The sequence below is a fragment of the Dasypus novemcinctus genome, chromosome 2 (genome assembly GCF_030445035.2).
Source record: "Dasypus novemcinctus isolate mDasNov1 chromosome 2, mDasNov1.1.hap2, whole genome shotgun sequence".
NCBI lineage: Eukaryota > Metazoa > Chordata > Mammalia > Cingulata > Dasypodidae > Dasypus > Dasypus novemcinctus.
Window position 1 is genome coordinate 140,387,125 of NC_080674.1, and position 22,686 is coordinate 140,409,810.

General features: G+C 39.0%; 1 protein-coding gene across 5 annotated transcripts in view; it reads left to right on the forward strand.

The window, feature by feature from the left end:
- Positions 1-22,686, forward strand: part of HSPA4 (heat shock protein family A (Hsp70) member 4) — a 57,753-nt gene that overhangs the window by 20,965 nt on the left and 14,102 nt on the right. For all 5 annotated transcript variants that reach the window (XM_004456482.5, XM_004456481.4, XM_071210005.1 and 2 more), the window contains 5 exons: positions 1,340-1,439; positions 2,071-2,204; positions 4,364-4,608; positions 21,002-21,078; positions 22,236-22,387. In XM_004456482.5, the coding sequence (XP_004456539.1) occupies positions 1,340-1,439; positions 2,071-2,204; positions 4,364-4,608; positions 21,002-21,078; positions 22,236-22,387 (708 nt within the window). The remainder of the gene's footprint in view (positions 1-1,339; positions 1,440-2,070; positions 2,205-4,363; positions 4,609-21,001; positions 21,079-22,235; positions 22,388-22,686) is intronic.

Below are 22,686 nucleotides of genomic sequence, written 5' to 3' on the forward strand. Positions count from 1 at the left end.
ATTCCAGATCTTAGAGGGAAAGCTTTCAGACTTTGACCATTAAGTATGATGTTAGCAGTGGGTTTTTCATTATATGCCCTTTATCATGCTGAGGAAGTTGCCTTATATTCCTATTTTTGTAAGTGTTTTTACAAAGAAAAGAGGCTGTATTTTGTCAAATGCAGAATGATTTACAGATTCAACACAATCCCAATCAAAATTCCAGCAGCTTGGTTTGCAGAAATGGAAAAGCCAATTATCAAATTTATTTGGTAGGATAATGGACTTCGAATAGCCAAAACCATCTTGAAAAAGAATAATGAAGTTGGAGGACTTACAGTTCCTGACTAAAACTTATTTCAAGGGGAGCAGATGTGGCTCAAGTGGTTGGGTGCTTACTTCCACATGGGAGGTCCCGAATTTGGTCTCCAGTGCCTCCTAAAAACAAAGACAAACAACAGGCAAACACAGAAAACCAACTCAGGAGCCAGTGTGGCTCAGTGGTTGAGTGCTCACTTCCCACTATGAGGTCCAGGGTGAAATCCCTGGCCCTGGTACTTCAAAAAAAAAAATTTACTACAATGCTACAGTGTTCAAAACTGTGTGGTTCTGGCTCAAGGAGAGAGATATAGACTAATGGTATTGAATTGAGAGTGCAGAAATAGACCCTCATATCTATGGCCAATTGATTTTTTTTTTTTTTTTTTAGATTTGTTCATTTATTCCCTCCTCTTGTTGTTTACGCTCACTGCCTGTTCTCTGTGTCTGTCTGTAGTGTGCTCTCTGTCTGCTTGTCCTCTTTTTTTTTTTTTTTTTTTTTAAGGAGGCACTGGAAAGTGAACCCAGGACCTCCCGTGTGGTAGGCAGACACCCAGCTGCTTGAGCCACATTCGCTCTCTCCAATTGATTTTTGACAAGGCTGCCAAGTCTATTCAGTTGGGAAAGGAGAGTCTTTTTAACAGATGGTGTTGGGAGAGGTGTATATCCAAGGCAAAAGAATGAAGGAAGACCCTATCGCACACCTTATACAAAAATCAACTCAAAATGGTTCAAAGGCTGAAATATGAAAATTAGGACTACAAAACTCATAGAAGAAAACCTAGGGAAGCATCTTCAGGATCTTGTATTAATAGACAATGGTTTCTTAGACTTTACACCCAAAGCATAAGCCACAAAAGCAAAAATAAATGAGACCTTATTAAAATTAAAAACTTGTGCATCAAAGGGCTTTATCACAAAAGTAAAAATAGAGCATCAGCAGGAGAAAATACTTGGAAACCACTTATATGATAAGGGTTATATATTCAGAATATATAAATCCTACAATAAGCATCTCCATAACTTTCAACTTTTTTTGTAGGTTCCTTGTTTCTATACTGATGCAGAAAGACGATCAGTGATGGATGCAACACAGATTGCTGGTCTTAATTGTCTACGATTAATGAATGAAACTACTGCAGGTAAGGTGAATGATTTAACTTCATTTTCTGATTTGCTTAATTTTGAAGGTTGTGGAATCTTAGGTTTCTTGCTTTTTATTTTGCTTGGCATGTACCAGTTAATGTGTCACAATATTTTTAGAAACTGTCACATGTGAAGAATTAATCTAACAATACTTTTTCATACCCTTGTAGCACTTCGTATTTAATCATATGCTTATTTAGGACAAAACAGTTATTTTGTGTGCTGAGAAGTGTTTTAAAGATTCGTCCTTTCTCTTATTGGCTCTGGTATTGTAGAGTTAGAGGAATGGGGAGCAAAGCAATATATCAGGGCTAGGATATGTTGGAATGTTGAGATGGCCATGGGTAGAAAAATTTGGGAAAATGTTTAGAAAGTGTGGGAATTTGGGAACATTTGCCAAAGTCTGTTGGAAATGGTAAGAAAGCATAAGTGAATGTCAGTGCTCACCTCTTTGAAATTGCATGTTTTTAATGAACATGATGCAAAGTTTATAAAGAATTTGATTTTATTAATATCTAATAGTGCATGATGCAGTCACATTCACTCTATACAACACCTAATTTTTCCTACTCAAATGAATGTTTTCTATTTAAATACTATGTTGAACCTACTTTTTTTCTCGTGTAGTTGCTCTTGCATATGGAATCTATAAACAAGACCTTCCTGCTTTAGAGGAGAAACCAAGAAATGTAGTTTTTGTAGACATGGGGCATTCTGCTTATCAAGTTTCTATATGTGCATTTAATAGAGGAAAATTGAAAGTAAGTATACATATTCCACAAAGACTGTTACAAGTATGATAAGTAGGTATTTTTTAGAGTTTAAATAATTAAAGACTTTTGTTTCACTTTTAGAAATTTGTTATGAGCTGTCTGAACTAGAAATTAAATATATTGTAGGGGCAGGATGGAAGTTGTGGGTCCAAAAGAACTTATTCAGAGGTAGATAAAGTAGTGTGAAACAAGGAGCATAGACCTTGAAGAAAAAACTCTTTAGCTCCCTGAGCCTCATTGGAGAAAATAATGTTTACCCTGCCGTCTTCGTAGGATATTCTTTAGCATGGAATCCCTTGATCTATTGAGGGTCGAGGGGATAGGAGAGGAGTTCTCTAGCTCTTGATGTTTTAAGTGTTTTGGGAAAAGGGTAGAGGGCTTAGAATTTGGATGCCCAAAAGAAACCAGATGAGGAGTGATGTGGGAACCATGGACTTCTGGAGAAAGCAGTTTTGTTTCCAGAAAAGTCTAAAAAAAGTCAAAGTCTGTAAATATAAAAGTCAAAGCAAGAGGGGGCTGATTAAAGTCACAGGTGAGTCTGTAGGTTTATGCTAGTTCCAAAATGGGATTTCCAATCAGTTCTCTAGCTCTAGATCAGGGATTCTTAACCAGGGGTCCACAGACTCCCAAGGGGTCCGTGGCAAGATTTCAGGGGATCTGTGAGGTTGAATTGAAAATGCAAAAAAAAACATTATTCTTGTGGAAATGTGTTGGTGCAGGTATGATATATTCATTAAATAATACACAGTATAGTATGGACTTAGTAAGGGGTCCATGGTTCTCACCTGACTGGCAAAGGCATCTGTGGAACAAAAATGGTTAAGAATCCCTGCTCTAGATGATTTTATCTGGATTTTGCTTAAGAATCAAGGTTTTTTTTGAGCTTTGCTTTAATTAGTTGAGTCGAGTTGCCAAGATCTATTTGTTGCAGTCCTGTTTCTTGGAAAAAGAGACTTTATATTGGTTTTGGTTTTAGCTCTGTTCCCCTCCCCCCCCCCTTTTTTTTTTTTTACAAAGAGAAAACACATTTTTGGGATGGTTGGAAAACAAGCGAGCCCTGTTTTTTACTGGTGTAAGTGATGGGCCAAGTATAATTCTCAGTGTTTAAACTTTATTTTAATCATTAGTAGAATTATTTCTAAAGCTTAATTCTGTATTTTTGTCTTTTTAAATAGAAAATACTGGCCATAATTTAACCTTGGCTTTGGATCAGAATGATGTGTATTAATGACTGTTTTTGTTTATCTAAACTGTCCTTCAGTGTCAGCTGTCAGTTTTCTAATCCTTTTGATTGCTTTTAAATTTAATTATAAAAATGTTATTATAAAAACATTCCCCAAACTTGGAAAATCATGTATGTGTAAAGGAAAGACATCATCCATGATAGTAACACTTCTGACATTTTGGTGTGTCTCATTCTAGTCTTTTAAGAAAACAGTTTGGAATCACACATATTCAGTAATGTATCTTACTAAGAAAATTTCTCTGACGTTCTTTGAAGAGATTTTTAAAAATTGGTTTTATTTTTCATAATGATATCCTATCTTTTGTTATTGAATGGAATTAGAACTAGTTTGCTTCTAACCTGTTAGAGATTAGGAAAGCGGATAACCCTAAACTGGTTAGATTTCTTTGTTACAATAGAAACAAATTGTTGTGAGTCAAGGCCGTGTCATCTTTCTTAGTAGTAAACTGCATTTAGAGCTAGGACTTTGCTAGTTATTCATAGGTGTATGATAGCGATAGGACTAGAAGTATGTGTGTGACATGTTAGTGTATTTGCATTCTCTTTTGAATTGATCATTTAGAACTTGTGCATGTTTTAAATTATGGTTGTACATTTGACCTTGGATGTTGGGAGTCAGATTGGGGAGGGCATGGACTCGGAATTAAGGAGATTTATTTTGAATTCCACCTGCACCACTTAATAGCTTTGTAATCTGCAAATTATATGATCTGTCTAGATCTCTAGTAACATCTTTAAATTGGGGATTATGATGTCTCTTTTTAGAGTGGTGACTTGTGCACATTGTCTTCTTTCAACTGTAATGCTACCCCTCTTTTAAAAATACAATTTACCAGTTAAATGTACTTCATGAGGAATTTTTTAATTGATTAATTGTTTGATTAATTATATTTTTTCTAAGGTTATGGCCACTGCATTTGACACAACACTGGGAGGCAGAAAATTTGATGAGGTTTTAGTAAATCACTTCTGTCAAGAATTTGGGAAGAAATATAAACTAGACATAAAGTCCAAAATACGTGCATTACTAAGACTGTCTCAAGAGTGTGAAAAACTCAAGAAATTGATGAGTGCAAATGCTTCAGACCTCCCTTTGAACATTGAATGCTTTATGAATGATGTTGATGTGTCTGGAACTATGAATAGGTAACTATATTAATATATTAATGTTAAATCAGACTGAATTGTGATTTTTTTTCACTTATTAGCCATAATTAGCTTATTGTTAAAATCACCATGACTCTTAAATATGTTGAGTTCTGTAGACAAAAATTAAGAGGTCAGGGGAGCTCAGTGCTTGAGTGCCTGCTTCCCACATATGAGGTCTTGGGTTCAGTCCCCAGTACAAAACAAAACAAAACTAAGAGGTCATTCAGGGTGCTGCTTTTTATATAAACATTGGGTTATTTTAAGAAATGTTTGAATAACATTTAGTAACTTTTTTTCCTGATTGATTAAATATTCCAAGAAGTTTGTAGTGCTTTATGTATTAATATTATGTATTATCAGTTTTCCTAGAATCAGAACAAAATGTTTTAATGTGGAATTAAACTGATTTTGATTTAGTTATTGATGTATAAATATTTTTAGAATTGTTCAGGATCAATTGAGACAGTATTCTAAGAATTCTGGGTTATTGATAGATATTTCAGGGCTAACCTCAAAAAAATCCAGAGTTTTACTGTTACCTGTTTGGGTTGCTTGGATGATGTTCTTTAGACTTTTAGCTCTACTGGTAGAATTGAGGCAAGAGAGCTTGTTTGGGGAAGGTGTGGCCTCCGCTGTCCTCAAAGAAATGAGTTGGCATTTATTGTTGCTTAGTAACCAAATTTGTAGTTGCCTTTTCCTACTACTTGAAAGTGATATTTTCATTTTTATTTAGTAGTTTTGTGTCAGTGTATGTATTATAGGCACAATAAGGACACACCAGTTTGTTTTTCAGAAATTGTGTTATATGATCATGAAGTTAAATAGATAATATAATCTCCCTCTTTTTCTTACATTTACATTTATTTACATTGTCAGAGCATATATAGCCATTCTTTTTTTAAAATATACTTCATATATATATATATTTTTTTAATTTTAATTTGTTAAAATTTATCTCCCTCTTCTCCTACATGGTTCTCTAGTCTCTCTGCTCATTGTTTGCTTGCCTTCTCTAGGAGGCTCTGGGAACTCCCACATGGGAGGCAAGTGCCCAGTGGCTTGAACTTGATCTCCTCCTTCTGGGCTGTGGTGGTTGCTGGGTTGTAGCATCTGGTCATTTAGGTGTCTGCTTGTTGCAGTGGGTGCAGCATCTGCTTGTCTTTTTTAGGAGGCATCGGACTCGAACCCAGAACCTCCTGTGTGGTAGGCAGGCCCCCAGCTGGCTGAGTCACATCCACTCCCCACCATTCTTTTTTTTTCCCCAAGATTTATTTTATTTATCCCCACCCCCACCTCCCCCACTTGCTTGCTGTTTGCTCTCTCTGTCCCTTTGCTACGCGTTCCTCTGTGTCTACTTGTCTCCTTTTTGTGTCATCTTGCTGTGCCAGCTTTTGGTGGGCGCGGGCCATCACCTCTCTGTGGGTGCAGGCGAGCCTGCCTCCACAAGGTCCTGAGACGCAAACCCAGGGCCTCCCATATGGTAGACAGGAGCCCAGTGGGTTGAGCCACATTCGCTTCCCCCTGCCATTCTCTTTTATACCCTTCAGTTAGTCTTTAATATTCGCTGTTTTTTTGAAATCATGAAGCGGGATTATTGTTATTTTTGACATTACGGCATTTGTTCAAATTAACTTCTTTTTGTTTGTTTCTTGAGGTGAAATTCTATACTTACCATAAAATTAACCATTTTAAAGTGAGCAATTCAGGGGCATTTAGTACATTCACAGTGTTATGCAACCACCACTTTTACCTAGTTATAAAACATTTTTATCACCTCACAGTAAAACCCTATGTTCATTAAGCTTTCATTTCCCATCTCTCTCTCCTCAGCCCCTGGCTAAGACCAGTAGTCTCAAACATTAGTCTGCTATCTATCTCTTCTGGATATAGATTTATCTTTTCTGGATATTTATCTGGATATTTATATCTCTTCTGGATGTTTCATATAATACCCATAATATCATATAAATGGAAGCATACAATATGTGATTTTGTATGTATAACTTGTTTCATTTAGTATGTTGTTTTTAAGGTTCATCCATGTTGTAGCATCTATCAGTACTTCATTCCTTTCTATGGTTGAATAATATCCCCATTGTAAATATATGCCACAATTTATTTGTTGTTTCATAAATATACATTTGGGTTATTTCTGCCTTCTGGCTATTGTGAATAGTGCTTGTGTGACTATTTGTATAAAATATGAGTGCCTCTTTTCAATTATTTTGGGATCTAGGAGAGGAAGTGTTGAATAAAATAATTCTGTATTTGACTTCCTGAGGAACTGTCAACTATTTTCCACAGCCACTGCACCATTTCACAATCTCACCAGCAATGAATGAGGGTTCCTAATTTCTCTACATCCTTTCCCACACTTATTTTCCAATTTTTTGATTATCCCATCTTAGTGTGAAGGTGAATGTGAAGTGGAATAACATAGTCTTCTTTTTTTTAAGGTTTATTTCTCTCCCCCCCCCCCCCCACCCCAGTTGTCTGTTCTCTGTGTTGTCCATTTGCTGCGTGTTCTTTGTCCGCCTCTGCTGTTGTCAGCGGCATGGGAATCTGTGTCTCTTTTTGTTGTGTCATCTTGTTGTGTCAGCTCTCCGTGTATGCGGTGCCATTCCTGGGCAGGCTGCACTTTCTTTCACGCTGGGCGGCTCTCCTTACGGGGCACACTCCTTGCACGTGGGGCTCCCCTACGCGGGGACACCCCTGTGTGGCAGGGCACTCCTTGAGTGCATCAGCACTGCGCAAGGGCCAGCTCTACACGGGTCAAGGAGGCCCGGGGTTTGAACCACGGACCTCCCATGGGGTAGATGGACGCCCCATCCCCTGGGCCAAGTCCGCTTCCCTGGAAGAATATTCTGTAGATGCCTAAGGAACAGCACAACAGCACATGGGAGAAATGTTCCTTAAGTTCTCGCATGTTGATGAGTTTATGTTGATAGTTTTTTTTTTTAATTGTACCATATGTACAGCATTTCCTCTCCCATTTTAACTGTTTACTAGAATACAATTCAGTGGTGTTAATTAGATTCATAATGTGCTTCCATCACCACTATCTATATTATGAAAACTTTTCGCTCACGTGAAACAAAAACTGTACTCATTAAATATTAACCCCCCATGCCCCATTAAACATTAACTCCCCATGCTTCATCCTTACCCTTGCCCCTGGTAAGTTTACTCAGTAAACTTTTTTCTGTGTCATTGAGTTTATATATTCAGTTTTTTCATATAACTGAGGGCATACAATATTTGTCTTTTTGTGTTTGGCTTATTTAACATATCTTCAAGGTTCATCCATGTTGCATGTATTAGAACTTCATTACTTTATATGGCTGAATAATTGTATATATATATATCACATTTTTGTATATCCATTGAACCATTGATGGACATTTGGGTTGCTTCCACATTTTGGCTGTTGTGTGCTCTGTAGCTATGAACATCCATGTACAGATCTGTTCAGGTCCCTGTTTTCAGTTCTTTTGTGTACATACCAAGACTTGAGATTGCTGGGTCATAGGGTAATTCTATACTTTATGAGGAACCACTAAAATGTTTTCTAAAGTGGCTGCACTATTTTACATCCCCCAGGCATTGTCTGGAGGTTCCACTTTATCCCCATCATGGCCAACACTTACCTGCCCTTTTTCTTTTTTTTCTTAAAGCCCTCCTAGCGAATATGAAGTAGTATCCCTTTGTGTGTGTGTGTGTGTGTGTGTGTTTTAAGGTACCAGGGTTGGCCACTGAACCCTGGACCTCCATATGTAGGAAGTGGCGCTCAACCACTGAGCCACATCAACTCCCTTGAGTTTTTTTCCCCCCCCCATTTGTTTGCTTGTTTTTTTTTTTTAAAGATTTATTTATTTTTTTACTTATTCCACCCCCCCGCCCTGCGCTGTTGTCTGCTCTCTGTGTCCATTTGCTGCGTGTTCTTCTGTGACTGCTTCTATCCTTATCAGCGGCACTGGGAATCTGTATTTCTTTTTGTTGCGTCATCTTATTGTGTCAGTGTGCGGCACCATTCCTGGGCAGGCTGCACTTTCTTTCGCGCTGGGCGGCTCTCCTTATGGGGCGCACTCCTTGCGCGTGGGGCTCCCCTACGCGGGGGACACCCCTGCCATGGCAGGGCACTCCTTGCACGCATCAGCACTGCTCATGGGTAAGCTGCACATGGGTCAAGGAGGCCCGGGGTTTGAACCACGGACTTCCCATGTCATAGGCGGATGCCCTAACCACTGGGCCAAGTCCGCTTCCCTGTTTGCTTGTTGTTTTATTTTTGTTTTTAGGAGGCACCTGGAATCCAACCTGGGACCTTCCATGTGGGAGGTAGGCGCTCAACTGTTTGAGCCATATCAGCTCCCTGCATTGTGTGTTTTTTTAAGGATTTATTTTTATTTATTTCTCCCTACCCCATTGTTGTTTGCACTTGCTGTGTCTGTTCATCTTCCTTGTTTCTTTTTTTTTTAATTTTTAAAAAGATTTATTTTTTATTTATTTCTCTCTCCCCCTGGTTGTCTGCTGTCGGTGTCCATTCCCTGTGTGTTCTTCTGTGCCCTCTTGTATTCTTGTCAGCGGCACCCGGAATCTGTGTCCTGTTTTGTTGCGTTGTCTTGCTGCGTCATCTCTCCATGTGTGTGGTGCCATTCCTGGACAGGCTGCACTTTTTTCACACTGGACGGCTTCCTTGTTTCTTTTAGGAGGCACTGGGACTGAGCCCAGGACCTCTGATGTGGGAGGGAGGTGTCTAATAGCTTGAGCTACCTCTGCTCCCTGCTTTGTTGTGTCTGCCTTTGTGTTTTTCCTCCCTGAGTTTCTGTTGAATCATCTTGCTGTAACAGCTCACTGTGACTCCTCATGTGACAGCTTGCTGTCTTCTTTAGGAGGCACTGGCATCCGAACCAATGACCTCCCATGTGGTAGGTGGGATCCCAATTGCATGAGCCACACGTACTTTCCTCTCATTGTGTTTTTAAAAAAATTTATTGAAGCATATCACTTAAACATGAACATACATAAAAAATAAGTGTATAGTAATAGTTGTGAACTTACAAAACAAATCTATATAACACCATAAAGTGCTCTCATACCTTACCTTACCACCAATACCTTGCATTATTAGACATTTTTAACTAATGATTAAAGAGCATCTTCAAAGTATTACTATATAATCAAAGTATTTTCCCCCCAAGCCCTCCTATTATTTTTTATTATCATTATCATTTATATATGAACATAAACAATAAGTGTATAGTAAAAGCTGTGAACTTAGAATGCGTACATGCATAATAACATCATATAGGGGCCCCATACATCAACCCTCCACCAACATCTTGCATTGTCGTTAATGAAAGAATATTGTCAAAATCTTACTACTAGTTACAGTCCTTATCTTAAATTTGGTCATTTGGTGTATTTTTCCCCCAACCCCATCCTATTATTATTTTTTAAGTATATTTTTATGACGGAAGTTCTAAACTTTCAAAACAATCATGCACATGTGTAGAATTCCCAAACAATACCCCTCTGTCAACACACCACACCCTGGTGGAATATTTGTTACAAATTATAATAACATCTGATTATTACCGGGTCTATAATGTACATTTGGCACACATTTTCCATACTCCCCCATTATCGACATAGTACACCTTTGGCATAGATGCAAGAATATTTCATTATTTTTGCTAACCACCGTCCAAAGGACACTCCAGCTGTATTTTTCCTATGCTTCTCCACATTCCCACCACCCTGCGCTAGTGATGTACATTTGCTCTAGCTAACAACGGGCACTCTTGAATCTGTATCATCAGCCACAATTCTCATCCACCTCTGGGTTTACTGTGCTATTCATTCCCTAGATATTCTCTAGCATTCTGTCAGTTGGCATTTATATCTCTAGACTACCATTTTCAGCCACATCCCCATTTATAAACCAGCTGTTACTATAATGTGATACCATCAATTCTGTACATTTCTACACTTTTACAGTAAAACTAATTAAAACTTCTTCATACATTAAACATCAATAGTCTATCTAAGTCCTCTCCTTTTACTTCCTTTAAAAATTCATCACCTACCACCAGGACTTGAAGATATTTTCCTACGTTTTCTTCTAGAAGTTTCATGGCTCCTGCTTTATATTTAGGTTTTTGATTCAGTTAGAGTTAATTTTTGGATAAGGTGTGAATAGGGGTCCTCTTTCCCTCTTTTGTCTATGGATATTCAGTTCTCTCAGCATCATTTGTTGAATGGACTATTCTGCCCAAGCTGTGTGGGTTTGACAGCCTAGTCAAAAATCACTTGACCATACATGTGAGGAGGGTCTGTTTCTGAGCCATCAATTTGGTTCCACTGGTCTTTGTGTCTATCTTATTGCCAGTACCATGCTTGTTTTTACCACTGTAGCTAGCTAGTATGATTCAAAGTCTGGAAATGAGAGTCCTCCAACTTCATTTTTCCTTTTTTAGATGTTTCTGGTTATTCAGGACCCCTTGCCCTTCCAAATAATTTTTTTTCCTTTTATTTAAACAATTTTTAAATTTTTGTCTTTTTTTTTTTTTTAAAGATATGTAGATCACAAAAAATGTTACATTAAAAAAATATAAGAGATTCCCATATACCACCCCCATCCTCACCCCTACTCTTCCCACATCAACAGCCTCTTTCATCATTGTGGCACATTCATTGTATTTGGTGAATACATTTTGGAGCACTGCTGCACCATATGGATTATAGTTTTACATTGTAGTTTACACACTCCCCTAGTTCATTCAGTGGGATATATAATTATGGCAGGATATATAATTTCCAGCATCTGTCCCTGCAGTATCATTTAGAACGACTCCAAGTCCTGAAAATGCCCCAACATCACACCTTTTCTTCCCTCTCTCTGCCCTCAGCAACTACCGTGGCCGGGGTCTCCCCATCAATGATAGAGTTTCTTCCATTGCTAGAGTCACAATAGTTCTATAGTAGAATACCAGTAAGTCCACTCTAACTAAATAAATTTGATGATCGTGTTTTCCATTTATTTAAAAAATGCTTGTGGAATTTTTATTGGGATTGCATTGCATCTTTTTTTATCAATTTAAGTAGAATTGACATCTTAATATTTAGTCTTCCAGTCTGTGAGCAGGGAATGTTTTTCTAATTAGGCCTTTTTAAAAAATTTCTTTTAACCTTGAGTTGTAGTTTTCTGAATACAAGTGCTTTACATCATTGGCTAAGTATATTCCGAATATTTGGGTTTTATATACCATATTTTATTTTCATCACTCTTTTGATACTTTGAATTACTTTTATTGATAAAACTTCATCTCTAGAATCTATTCCAGGTTTCTCCTGTCTTTTCTCTTTAGGCTGTAGCACACCCTTTAGTATTAACAGCAAATCTGGTCTCTCGGTTACAAACTCTCTTAGTTTCTGTTTATCTGTAAATATTCTAAAGTTGATCTCATTTTTGAAAGACAGTCTTGCCAGATATAAGATTCTTGGCTAGAAGTTTTTCTCTTGCAGTATCTTAAATATATCAGACCACTGTCTTCTTGTCTCTGTGGTTTCTGATGAGAAATGTGCATTAATTTTATTGGGTATCCCTTATATGTTATGCATTGCTTTTCTCTGGCTGCTCTCAGAATTCTTTTATCTTTGGCATTTGTCATTCTGAAGAGTGTGTGTTTTGGAGTTGGTGTATTAGGGTTTTTCCCGATGGGAGTGTGTTGTACTTGGACGTGGATATCTATGTCTTTCAATAGGGTTGAGAAATTTTCTACCATTATTTTTTCAAATATTCATTCTTTTCATTTTTTCTTTTCCTTCTGGGACACCCATGACATGTATGTTTGCACGTCTCTTGCTGTTGTTTAGTTCCTTGAGACCTTGTTCAAGTTTTTCCATACTTCATTTGTTCTTCTGTATGTTCACTTTCAGAGGCCATTTCTTCAAGCTTACCAATCATTTCTTATACCTCCTCAAATCTTCTGTTACATGATTTCAGTGTATTTTTAATTTCATTTATTGCCCCTTTCATTCCCGTAAGATCTGCTGTTTTTCTATCTATGCTTTCAAATTCTTTGTGCTCATCCAGTGTCTTCTTAATGTCCTTAATCTCTTTAGGCATCTCATTGAATTTATTAAGGAGATTTGTTTGAACATCTATGATTACTTGTCTCCTTTATGTCATCTGGAGTCTTGTTCTTTAACTGTGTCACGTCACCTGGTTTCTTGGTGTGGATTGTTAATTTTTTGTTGGCGTCTGGGTGTAGTTTTTCTCTTTAATTTAGGGCTTCCTGCCCTTTCGTCCCTGCTGGTTGTGTAGTAGGAGCCAAGGATGTATTTGGTGCTATAAACTGTGGAAGTTCAAATTGCCCTTATTGCCCCAGGAACCACTGAAGCTTCTCAGAACTTTCTCCTTTGCCAGGGGTAGTGAGAGAGATGCTGCTGTGTGGAATAATCCAAGTCATGCAGGCCTAGGCTGTAGTTGCCCAGAGAGACTGATGAAGCTTCACACACCTTTCTCCTCTGCCTGTGGCAGGGATGGAGCTGCAGGTGTGGGCAGTAGTCTGTGCTGTGCAGGTCCAAGATGACCACATTTGCCCCAGTAGACTTCCAGTTATTCAGTCTGTGCCAGCCAGATGTACTTGCAGTTCCCTGGATAGGCTGACGTAGGGCCTGCCAGCTTCCTCCCTGCTAGAGGTGGGGCTGAAGCCTAGGCTTGGATGGCAGGCTGATCTGAGTGAAAGAAACCAGTCCCTACCAGCACTTTGATTTTCAGTCAGACTGGCTTCCCCTCCTGCTAGGGGCAGAGTCAAAATGGCGACTGCCGGCTTCTCTCTGACTTGGACAGATTCAAACTTTAGCTGTTCTTAGAGTTATACTTTAGCCAGCTGAATTTACTAATCAGTAGCTGAAATCAGTGGCCAACCGTATCTTCCTCCCCTATTTTTGGTAAAGGGGACTTCCAATTCCAGCCACAGAATGTCCCCTGGGGGGCTTGCACTGCCAAAGTAGGGTGATCACTGGTCTCTGTGATGTGGCCTCTAGTTTTCTGGAGAGGCTGGACAGGTACCCCCAGCTTCCTCCCTCCAGTGGTGGAGCTGGGGCTTAGGCTAGAGTTGGAATCTGATCTGGATGGAAAGAAGCTGGTCCCTAACCAGCACTGTAATTTTCAGTCTGCCCTGCTTCCCCTCATGCCAGGTACAGAGTTAAGATGACAGCTACCAGCCCCCCGGCTACCAGCCCCTTTCTGACTTGGGCAGTCCCAGATTTATCTCTTCTTAGGATTATACTTTGCTGAATGTACTAAACAGTAGTTGTAGTTGGTGCCCAACCTTTTCTTCTTCCCTCATGTTTGGGAAGTGGAGCTTCCAATTCCAGCCTTGGAATAGCTACCAAGGCGGCTTATGCCTCCAGGTGGAGGATGGGCACTGGCCTCCCTGGTGTGGCGTGCTTTGCTTAGGAATCTTCTCTGCAGATGAGCAGTGTCCCCTTCCATTCTTTCAGGGATGTTGCAGGAGCCCCCAAACAGGTGCTTTAGATAGCTCTAGGTGATAACTGCCCTGTAGCAGGAGCTGAATCTAGACACTCCTTACTCTGCTGCCATCTTGCTGGTTGTCTCATTGTGGTTTTGATTCACATTTTCCAAATGGCAATGGTGTTGAGCATCTTTTCATGTGCTTATTGCCCATTTGTATATCTTCCTTGGAGAAATGTCTGCTCAAGTCCTTGGCCCATTTTGTGTGTGTGTATTTCATTAGCTTTTTAATGGCAGGTACTTTTCTAAGAAACCAGTTTTCATTTCTTTGAACTGGCAATAGTATGTTTGTAAATGGGAGAAGATGATAGGTAGATTACAAAATACTATCTTCAAGTTTGCCAAGGGTGCTGATGCAAAATACCAGAAATGGGTTGGCTTTTATAAAAGGAATTTATTCTGAGTGCTGTGAAAATAGTCCAAATCCAGGCATCATTAGAGATACTGTCTTATGGATTTGTGCTGATTTTTGCCGAGGTCCCTGCCTTTCCCTCCAGGTGTACCTTTTTGAGCTCAACTGTGGGTGATCAGGCATATGGCTTGTCTCTTTCTGGCCCTTCTGTCTTCAGCTTTGGCTATTCTTTCTTCCTGAGCTCAGTTGTGGGCAATTAAGAACATAGCAGGGCTTGTCTCTTCAGCTTTGAGCTGCTCTGTGGGCCTAATCTCTTGGGCCTCTCTGTGCTTCTGTGCTCTGCAGATTCCATCCTCCAGTTTCTCTTTCAGCCTCTTGGGTTTTCTTTTGACCTCTCTGTAAGTTGTAGCTGATCCTGGAGACCTCTTTCATGTCAGGGTAAAAATGGTAGCTGTCTTTCTCTCTCTGTCTTGCACCCATTTTTAAACTGGGTTGTTGTTTGGTTGTTGGGTTTTATGAGTTCTTTATATATTCTGGATAGTAAGCCTGTATGCGGTACATGGTTTCCAAATATTTTCTTCCATTCCTCTTCTTTCTTGATAATGCACATAAATTTTTATTTTGATCAAGTCCCTTTTATATATATTCTTTCTTTTGTTGTTTGTGCCTTTGGGTGTAAAGTCTGAGGATCCATTGCCCAACACAAGCTCCTGAAGATGGCTCCTTATGTTTTCTTCTGGTGACTTTGTAGTTTTACTTATATTTAGGTCTTTGATCACTTGAATTAATTACATGGTGTGAAGTAGGGATTTACTTTCACTATTGTGCATGTGGTTGGTTGTCCAGTTTTCCAAGCATCATTTGTTGAAGAGACTTATTTTTTCCTGAATTGACTGAACTTCGTACGCTTGTCAAAAATCAGTTGGTTTTAGGTTTGAGGGTGTTAGATTTATACTTTAGAGTCAGTTTAACTGATAGAACATCCTTAGCTCATGTTTTCTTTCCTTTGATATCTTAAAGGAGTAAGACTCCTTTTTTGGGGGTGGGGTGGGGTGCATATAGAATTGCGGTGAAAGTCAGCTGACAGTGTAGCTTTGTTATTCATTAATTCTTTTTTTTTTTAAAGATTTATTTTTATTTATTTAATTCCCCTCCCCTCCCCCGGTTGTCTGTTTTCTGTGTCTTTTTGCTGCGTCTTGTTTCTTTGTCCGCTTCTGTTGTCGTCAGCGGCATGGGAAGTGTGGGCGGCGCCATTCCTGGGCAGGCTGCTCCCTCCTTCGCGCTGGACGGCTCTCCTTATGGGTACTCCTTGCGCGTGGGGCTCCCCTACGCGGAGGACACCCCTGTGTGGCACGGCACTCCTTGCGCGCATCAGCACTGTGCACGGGCCAGCTCCACACGGGTCAAGGAGGCCCGGGGCTTGAACCGCGGGCCTCCCATGTGGTAGACGGACGCCCTAACCACTGGGCCAAAGTCCGTTTCCCAATTCTTTTTTTTAAAGATTTATGTTTTGTTTATTTCTTTCTCCTTCCCTGTCCCCCCCCATTACCATCCCCCCAAGTTGTCTGCTCTCTGTGTCCATTGGCTATGTGTTCTTCTGTGTCTGCTTGTATTCTTGTCAGCGGCACCTGGGATCTGTGTCTTTTTTGGTTATGTCATCTTGCTGTGTCAGCTCTCTATGTATGTGGTGCCATTCCTGGGCAGGCTGCACTATTTTTGCGCTGCGCAGCTCTCCTTATGAATGCACTTCTTGAACGTGGGACTCCCCTATGCGGGGGCACCCCTGCGTGGCAGGGCACTACTTGCGTGCATCAGCACTGTGTGTGGGCCAGCTCATCACATGGGTCAGGAGGCCCTGGGTTTGAACCTTGGACCTCCTATGTGGTAGGCGGATGCCCTATCTATTGGGCCAAATCCGTTTCCGTTCATTAATTCTTGTTGCATAAGTGCCCAAAGGGCCTTTTCTCTCAAATCCATTAACTTAACTAAGTTGTTTTCTTATTGGTGGTTTTTTTTTTTTTAAAGATTTATTTTATTTATTTTTCTCCCCTTCCCCCCCTCGCCCGAGTTGTCTGTTCTTTGTGTCCATTTGCTGTGTGTTCTTCTTTTTGTCTGCTTCTGTTGTTGTCAGTGGCATTGTCAGTGGCACAGGAATCTGTGTTTCTTTTTGTTGCGTTATCTTGCTTTGTCAGCTCTCTGTGTGTATGGCGCCATTCCTGGGCAGGCTGCACTTTCTTTTGCGCTGGGCGGCTCTCCTTATGGGGCACGCTCCTTGCGCGTAGGACTCCCCTACGCGGGGGCACCCCTGTGTGGCAGGGCACCCCTTGTGCGCATCAGCACTGTGCATGGGCCTGCTCCACGTGGGTCAAGGAGGCCCGGGGTTTAACTGCGGACCTCCCGTGTGGTAGACGGATAGATACTCTATCCACTGGGCCAAGTCTGCTTCCCCCTTACTGGTGGTTTTGGCTAAATTTTAACCAGGTACGCAGTGTGCCTTTTCAAAATATAATATCAGAGCTTTTCAAATTTCAAGTATGTTTTCTTGAATTATATACGTAGGGTTTATTCTTTGGGAAATCCTGTATAAGTATGTTGTATCCTTTGGTATTTGCCATTTTCTTTACAATCTTTTAAGGCATTAACCATTGGTTTTTGTTTGCTCTGTGTACTTTCTAGATTAGTTTTCATTTGATGTTTGTTCTTTTAGTTCATATTCTTTTCTGTATTTTTAAAATTCTCATTTGTTGCTTTCATTTCTTCTATCTTTTTTTTTTTAAGATTTATTCATACTTCCCCTTGCTGCTGCTTGCTCTCTGCTCTCTGTGCCCATTTGCTGTGTGTTCTTTTGTGTTTGCTTGTCTCCCTTTTTGTTGCATCGTCTTGCTGCACCAGCTTTCTGTGCGTGCGGGCCGTCAGCTCTCCGCAGGCGCGTGCCAACTTGCCTTCCCAAGGAGGGCCTGGGAAGCGAACCCAGGGCCTCCCATTTGGTAGACAGGAGCCTAATCAGTTGAACCACATCCGCTTCCCTTCCTATATAATTTTTAATTGAGATCTAATTCATACCATAAAATTCACTATTCTAAAGCATACAGTGCCCTAGAAAACTACCAATCTTTTTTATGTCTCTATAAAGATTTGCCTTAAAAGTTTTACTCATTTTTGTTTTCCTGAATCTTTAGAAGGGAGGCATGATTTAAGAGTTTTCTGATTTTACTGCTACTTTATTCTAGATACCAGAGGGTGTTTATAAAATAGAGTACCTTATTTTGTGAAATATTGAAAACATGTGACTTCTTAACTTTCTGAGATGTTTCCCTCCCTCATATTTTTTCTTTTGTCCTTGTTCTGCTCAGTTTTTGGATTTTTTTTAAAATCACTTTTTCCTTAATGTGCTATTTCCTGGAAGGGAACTTTAGGTTGGTTAGGTAGAGTGTTTATTGTGCCCATTTCTCTATGTTCTGTATACGTTATCTAGTACCTTTTATATTTGCTTGTTTTAGAGTGTGCAAACCCCTCCTGATTTGAACAGTTGTTTTCAGGTTGGCTCATTGAACTTTGGTTATGAAATTTTTAGGTCCATTGTGTGCCCTTTGTTTTCCTTTGCTACATTTTTCACAGATGTTGATACTGTGCTGCAATTACAGCAGTCAGTGGTCTCTCTTCCCATTTGTATGGGATTTGTGGGGATACTGTTTTGCCTAGTTTTGTTGAAGGTATTGTTAACAGGTTTTTGGTTTTGCTATCCTAGATGCTTTGTAATATGAAGAGACTCAACAAGGTGTACTACTTGTATCTAGAATATATAAAGAACTGTTACAACTCAGTAAATAACAGTAATCCAGTTAAAATATAGGCAAAGGTGTGAATAGACATTTCCCCAAGGAAAATACACGAATGGACAATAAGCACATTAAAAGATGGTTAACATAATTAGCTGTTGGGGAACTGCAAATAAAAACCATGAGATACCACTTCACATCCACTAGAATGACTTTTATGATAATAATAAATAAAAAACAGTAAGAATTGGTGAGGAGGATGTGGAGAAATTGGAACCCTAAGAATACACTGGTAGTGGAAATATAAAATGGTGAAACCACTTAGAAGATTTTGGCAATTCCTCAAAAGCTTAAACATAGAATTGCCATATGATTCAGCAACTGTACTCTTTACATCCAAGAGAAATGGAAACACATGTCCACACAAAAACTTGTACATGTATGTTAATAGCAATACTATTCATAATAGCCAAAAAGTGGAAAGAATTCAAATTTCTGTCAACTGATGAAAGGATAAACAAAATGTTGTATGTCCATATAATATAATCTGGAATATTATTTCTTGATAAAAGGAAATGAGGTACAGATTCATGCTACATTAGGAAATTTATGCTAGGTGAAAGAAGTCAGTCACAAAGGACCACATATATGATTCTCTTTATATGAAATGTTCAGAAGAGGCAAATTTATAAAGCCAAATGTAGATTAGTGGTTGCCTAGGGCTGAGAGGTAGGTGGGGAGTTCAGAGAATGATGGCTTTGGGGTGCAGGGTTTCTTTTTGGGGTGATGAAAATACTTTAAAAGTCGATTGTGGTAATGGTTGCACAACTCTGTGAATACACTAAAAGACACTGAATTGTGCCCTTTAAGTAGAACTTTATGGTATGCAAATCATCTCAATAAAGCTGCTTAAAAACAAACTATATTGCTGCTGCCACTCTCATATTCCTAGATTCTTCTCTACACATACCTTTTCATTTTTTTTTTTAAGACTGATTTATTTTCTCCCCTTCCCCTCCTCCCACCCTGCTGTTCTGGCTGTCTATGTTGTCTTCTCTTCTCATTTCTCTTCTCTAGGATTCACTGGGATTCCATCCTGGAGACCTCTGATGGGGAGAGAGGTTCCCTGTCAAGGGCGTCACCTCAGTTCTGGTTTCTGCTACACTTCACCTTGACTTTCCCCTTGTCTCTCTTTTGATGCATCATTATCTTGCTGTGTGACTCACTTATGTGAGGCAAAGGCTCATGATGCGGGCACTGGCTTGCCATGCGGGCATGTTTTCTTCTTTTTCACCAGGAGGCCCCAGGGATTGAATCCAGGTCCTCTCATATGGTAGGCGGAAGCTCTGTCACTTGAGCCACGTCTGTTTCTTCCTTTTCTAAATCTGTAACAGTTTCAACCATACAGCAAAGTTGAAAGAACTTTTATATTTCTTGTTATCACATGTCTATCCTTTCTTTCTACCCATCTTTTAAAAAAATTTTCTTTTTTTTGGTCTACCTATCATTTTTATTATTTGATATATACATTTCAAAGTAAATTGTAGAAATCTATACACTACTCCCAAAATACTAGAGTATACATGTCATTAACCAGAATTTACTATTTTGCAAGTTTTCTTTTTCATTTTTATATAATGAAATACGTAAGTATTGTGTTCATTGGCTCTTTTTTGCCAAATGCATATACCTGTTTAACTTATACCCTTAAAATGAAATAGGCCATCATGTCAGAAAATTCCTCATACCTCTATCCCCAATAGAAACCACTATTGTGACTTTTCTTTTTTGGGGGCTATAGATTGAATTAACCTCTTTTAGAGCTTGTAAATGAAATCATAATGTGTAAGGTTTCTTTTACTCAGTATAATGTTTTTGAAATTCTTCCAGGAGTTGCATATATTATTTGTTCCTTTTTCTGTATGCCATTGTAGGTTTCATGTTTTCTTTTGTGCACTCTTTCCAGTTTTTGGTGATTAGTAATAAAATGGTCATTTTAGAATCCTACCCACATGTAAGAGTTCTCTTCCATATCCTCACCAATGTTTGGCATTAGCATTCTGATTTTTGCCTTTCTGATGAGTATATTCTATACCTTTTCTATTTTTTGATTTATTGAGATAGTCATATACTATAAAATTCATCCTTTAAAATGTATAATTCATTGGTTTTTAGCATAGTCACAGAGCTGTACACCCCATCCAAATTTAGAACATTTTCATCACCTCAGAAAGAAACTGCCTGTTTTAGCTGTCACTTTTCCATTTCTTCCCTTTATGCCCAGCCCTAGGCATCCACTAATCTACTTTCTATCTCTGGATTGATTGATTTATTCTAAACATTTCATATTGTGTACATTCCTTTTTATTGCTGAATACAGTTGATGGATATTTGGGTTGATTCTGCTTCTCGACCATTATGGATAATATTGCTATGAACATTCTTGTACACTTATTGTGTGGATATGTTTTCTTTTCTCTTGGATATATACCTAGGAGTGGAATTGCTTTGCTGGGTCACATGGTAACTCTTACATTGAACATTTTGAGAAACTGCTAAATTCTTCTCCAAAGCAGTGGTACAATTTTACATTCTTTCCAGTAGTGCTTGAAGGCTGCTGTTTTCTCCACATCCTTGCCAATATTGATTGTTGTCTGTCTTTTTGGGTATAGCCTATTGTATAGCCTTTTTGAGTATAACCTGTTATTTTCTTAATAGAGGCAAATTTCTGGAGATGTGTGATGATCTCTTAGCTAGAGTGGAGCCGCCACTTCGTAGTGTTTTGGAACAAGCCAGTAAGTATTTTTGTGATCAAATTGTTTTTCAGACTCTGGGAAAAAATTTTTTTTCCAAACAGTTACATAAATGCTGTTGTTCGAACTACTGCAGTGTTGTATTAAGCTTCTTTTTATCTTTCGTCTTTCACCTGCAAAAACCTGTGCCTCCTCTCTCCCCCGTCTTTTATATATAGTGTTCAGGGAAACCTAAATTAGATTTTTTCCAAGAAACTTAATTCTGACTCAGAGATGATAAGCTACTCAATTATTTTATGGTGGTAAAAATTCTTTTGCAGTGCTGATGTCATAGTCTTGTAAGCTTTCCTGTTGGTGAATCTTTAGTTTGCCGCATGAGAAATACAGCAATGGGAGGATATGATAACCACATACTTATTGTAGCAGGATGTTTTACTTTCATCCCAGACTAAAAGGTGATAGTTGGAGGTAGGAATATAGTACTAAAATTTCTAAAACCTTGCTCTGTACGTTTGCCTAGAGTTCAGTGTTGTGTTGGATACTCACTCAGAGAGCTGAGATGTCCTGCCACCTTCCATAGGCTCAGCTCTTAAAATGATTGTGGCAAAGTGACATGTTCTTTCCACACTGGGTCAGCCTGTTTTCTTTATGTATCCCTTCTAAAGTAATTGTTGGGTTGTTGGATAAAATGAGTTAACAGCAGAGCCTTGGTACACTCCTCTCCTTCTGACATAAGAGGACAATAATTGTATTATAATTTGGACTGTGCTTGTGCTCTGGATGGAGTGCTGGAGTGGCAGGATATGTTTCTGGATACCTCTTTTCTTTTTCGTGCCAGGTTAGGGTCCGCCCAATATTTTGTGGCCTTCTTATTTTCCTTATGGCTAACCTGTGCATATGTATGTTTGGTCCACTTTGCACAGAACTCTTTTAGAGATTGCAGGACCTAAAAACTATAGGGCCCTGATATTGTTGTGCCACTTTTCTTCCATCCTTTTTGAGAATCCAGACATACCCATATGTGTGCATGCACACATACATAATCTGTTGTCATGGGGCCAGGGGTAGGAGTGGAGGAGTTGTGGTATACATCTGATATTGTTTTTTTAATTGGATAAGATGTTATTGCTCTATTATTTCATTATAAAATATTTATTTAAAGATTACTTTAATCTGAATGTCTAATTGTTTTATAATAGAGTTAAAGAAAGAAGATATTTATGCAGTAGAGATAGTTGGTGGTGCTACACGAATTCCTGCAGTAAAAGAGAAGATCAGCAAATTTTTTGGTAAAGAACTTAGTACAACATTAAATGCGGACGAAGCTGTCACTCGAGGCTGTGCATTGCAGGTGAGTTTCTTTTTTCCCCCAGGTTGCCATTTATAGACCGTTGTGACAAGGTGGCATTGACTTGTGTATCCCAGTTAATAACCTGAGATTAGCTCACAGTGATTTCAAGGAAGAGTCTGAAACCTTTGTTTTAAAATGAAAGCAGAGGTGATCATAAAAGGAATTATACTCTACAGCATTTAATAAGGATTACTTAATTGACTAGAAGCATAGATAACTCTAAGCCCAAAATACTACTAGAATTTGATAGATTATCTATTGTTTCTATATGAAGTAGAGAGTTACAGTATCTGAAAAAT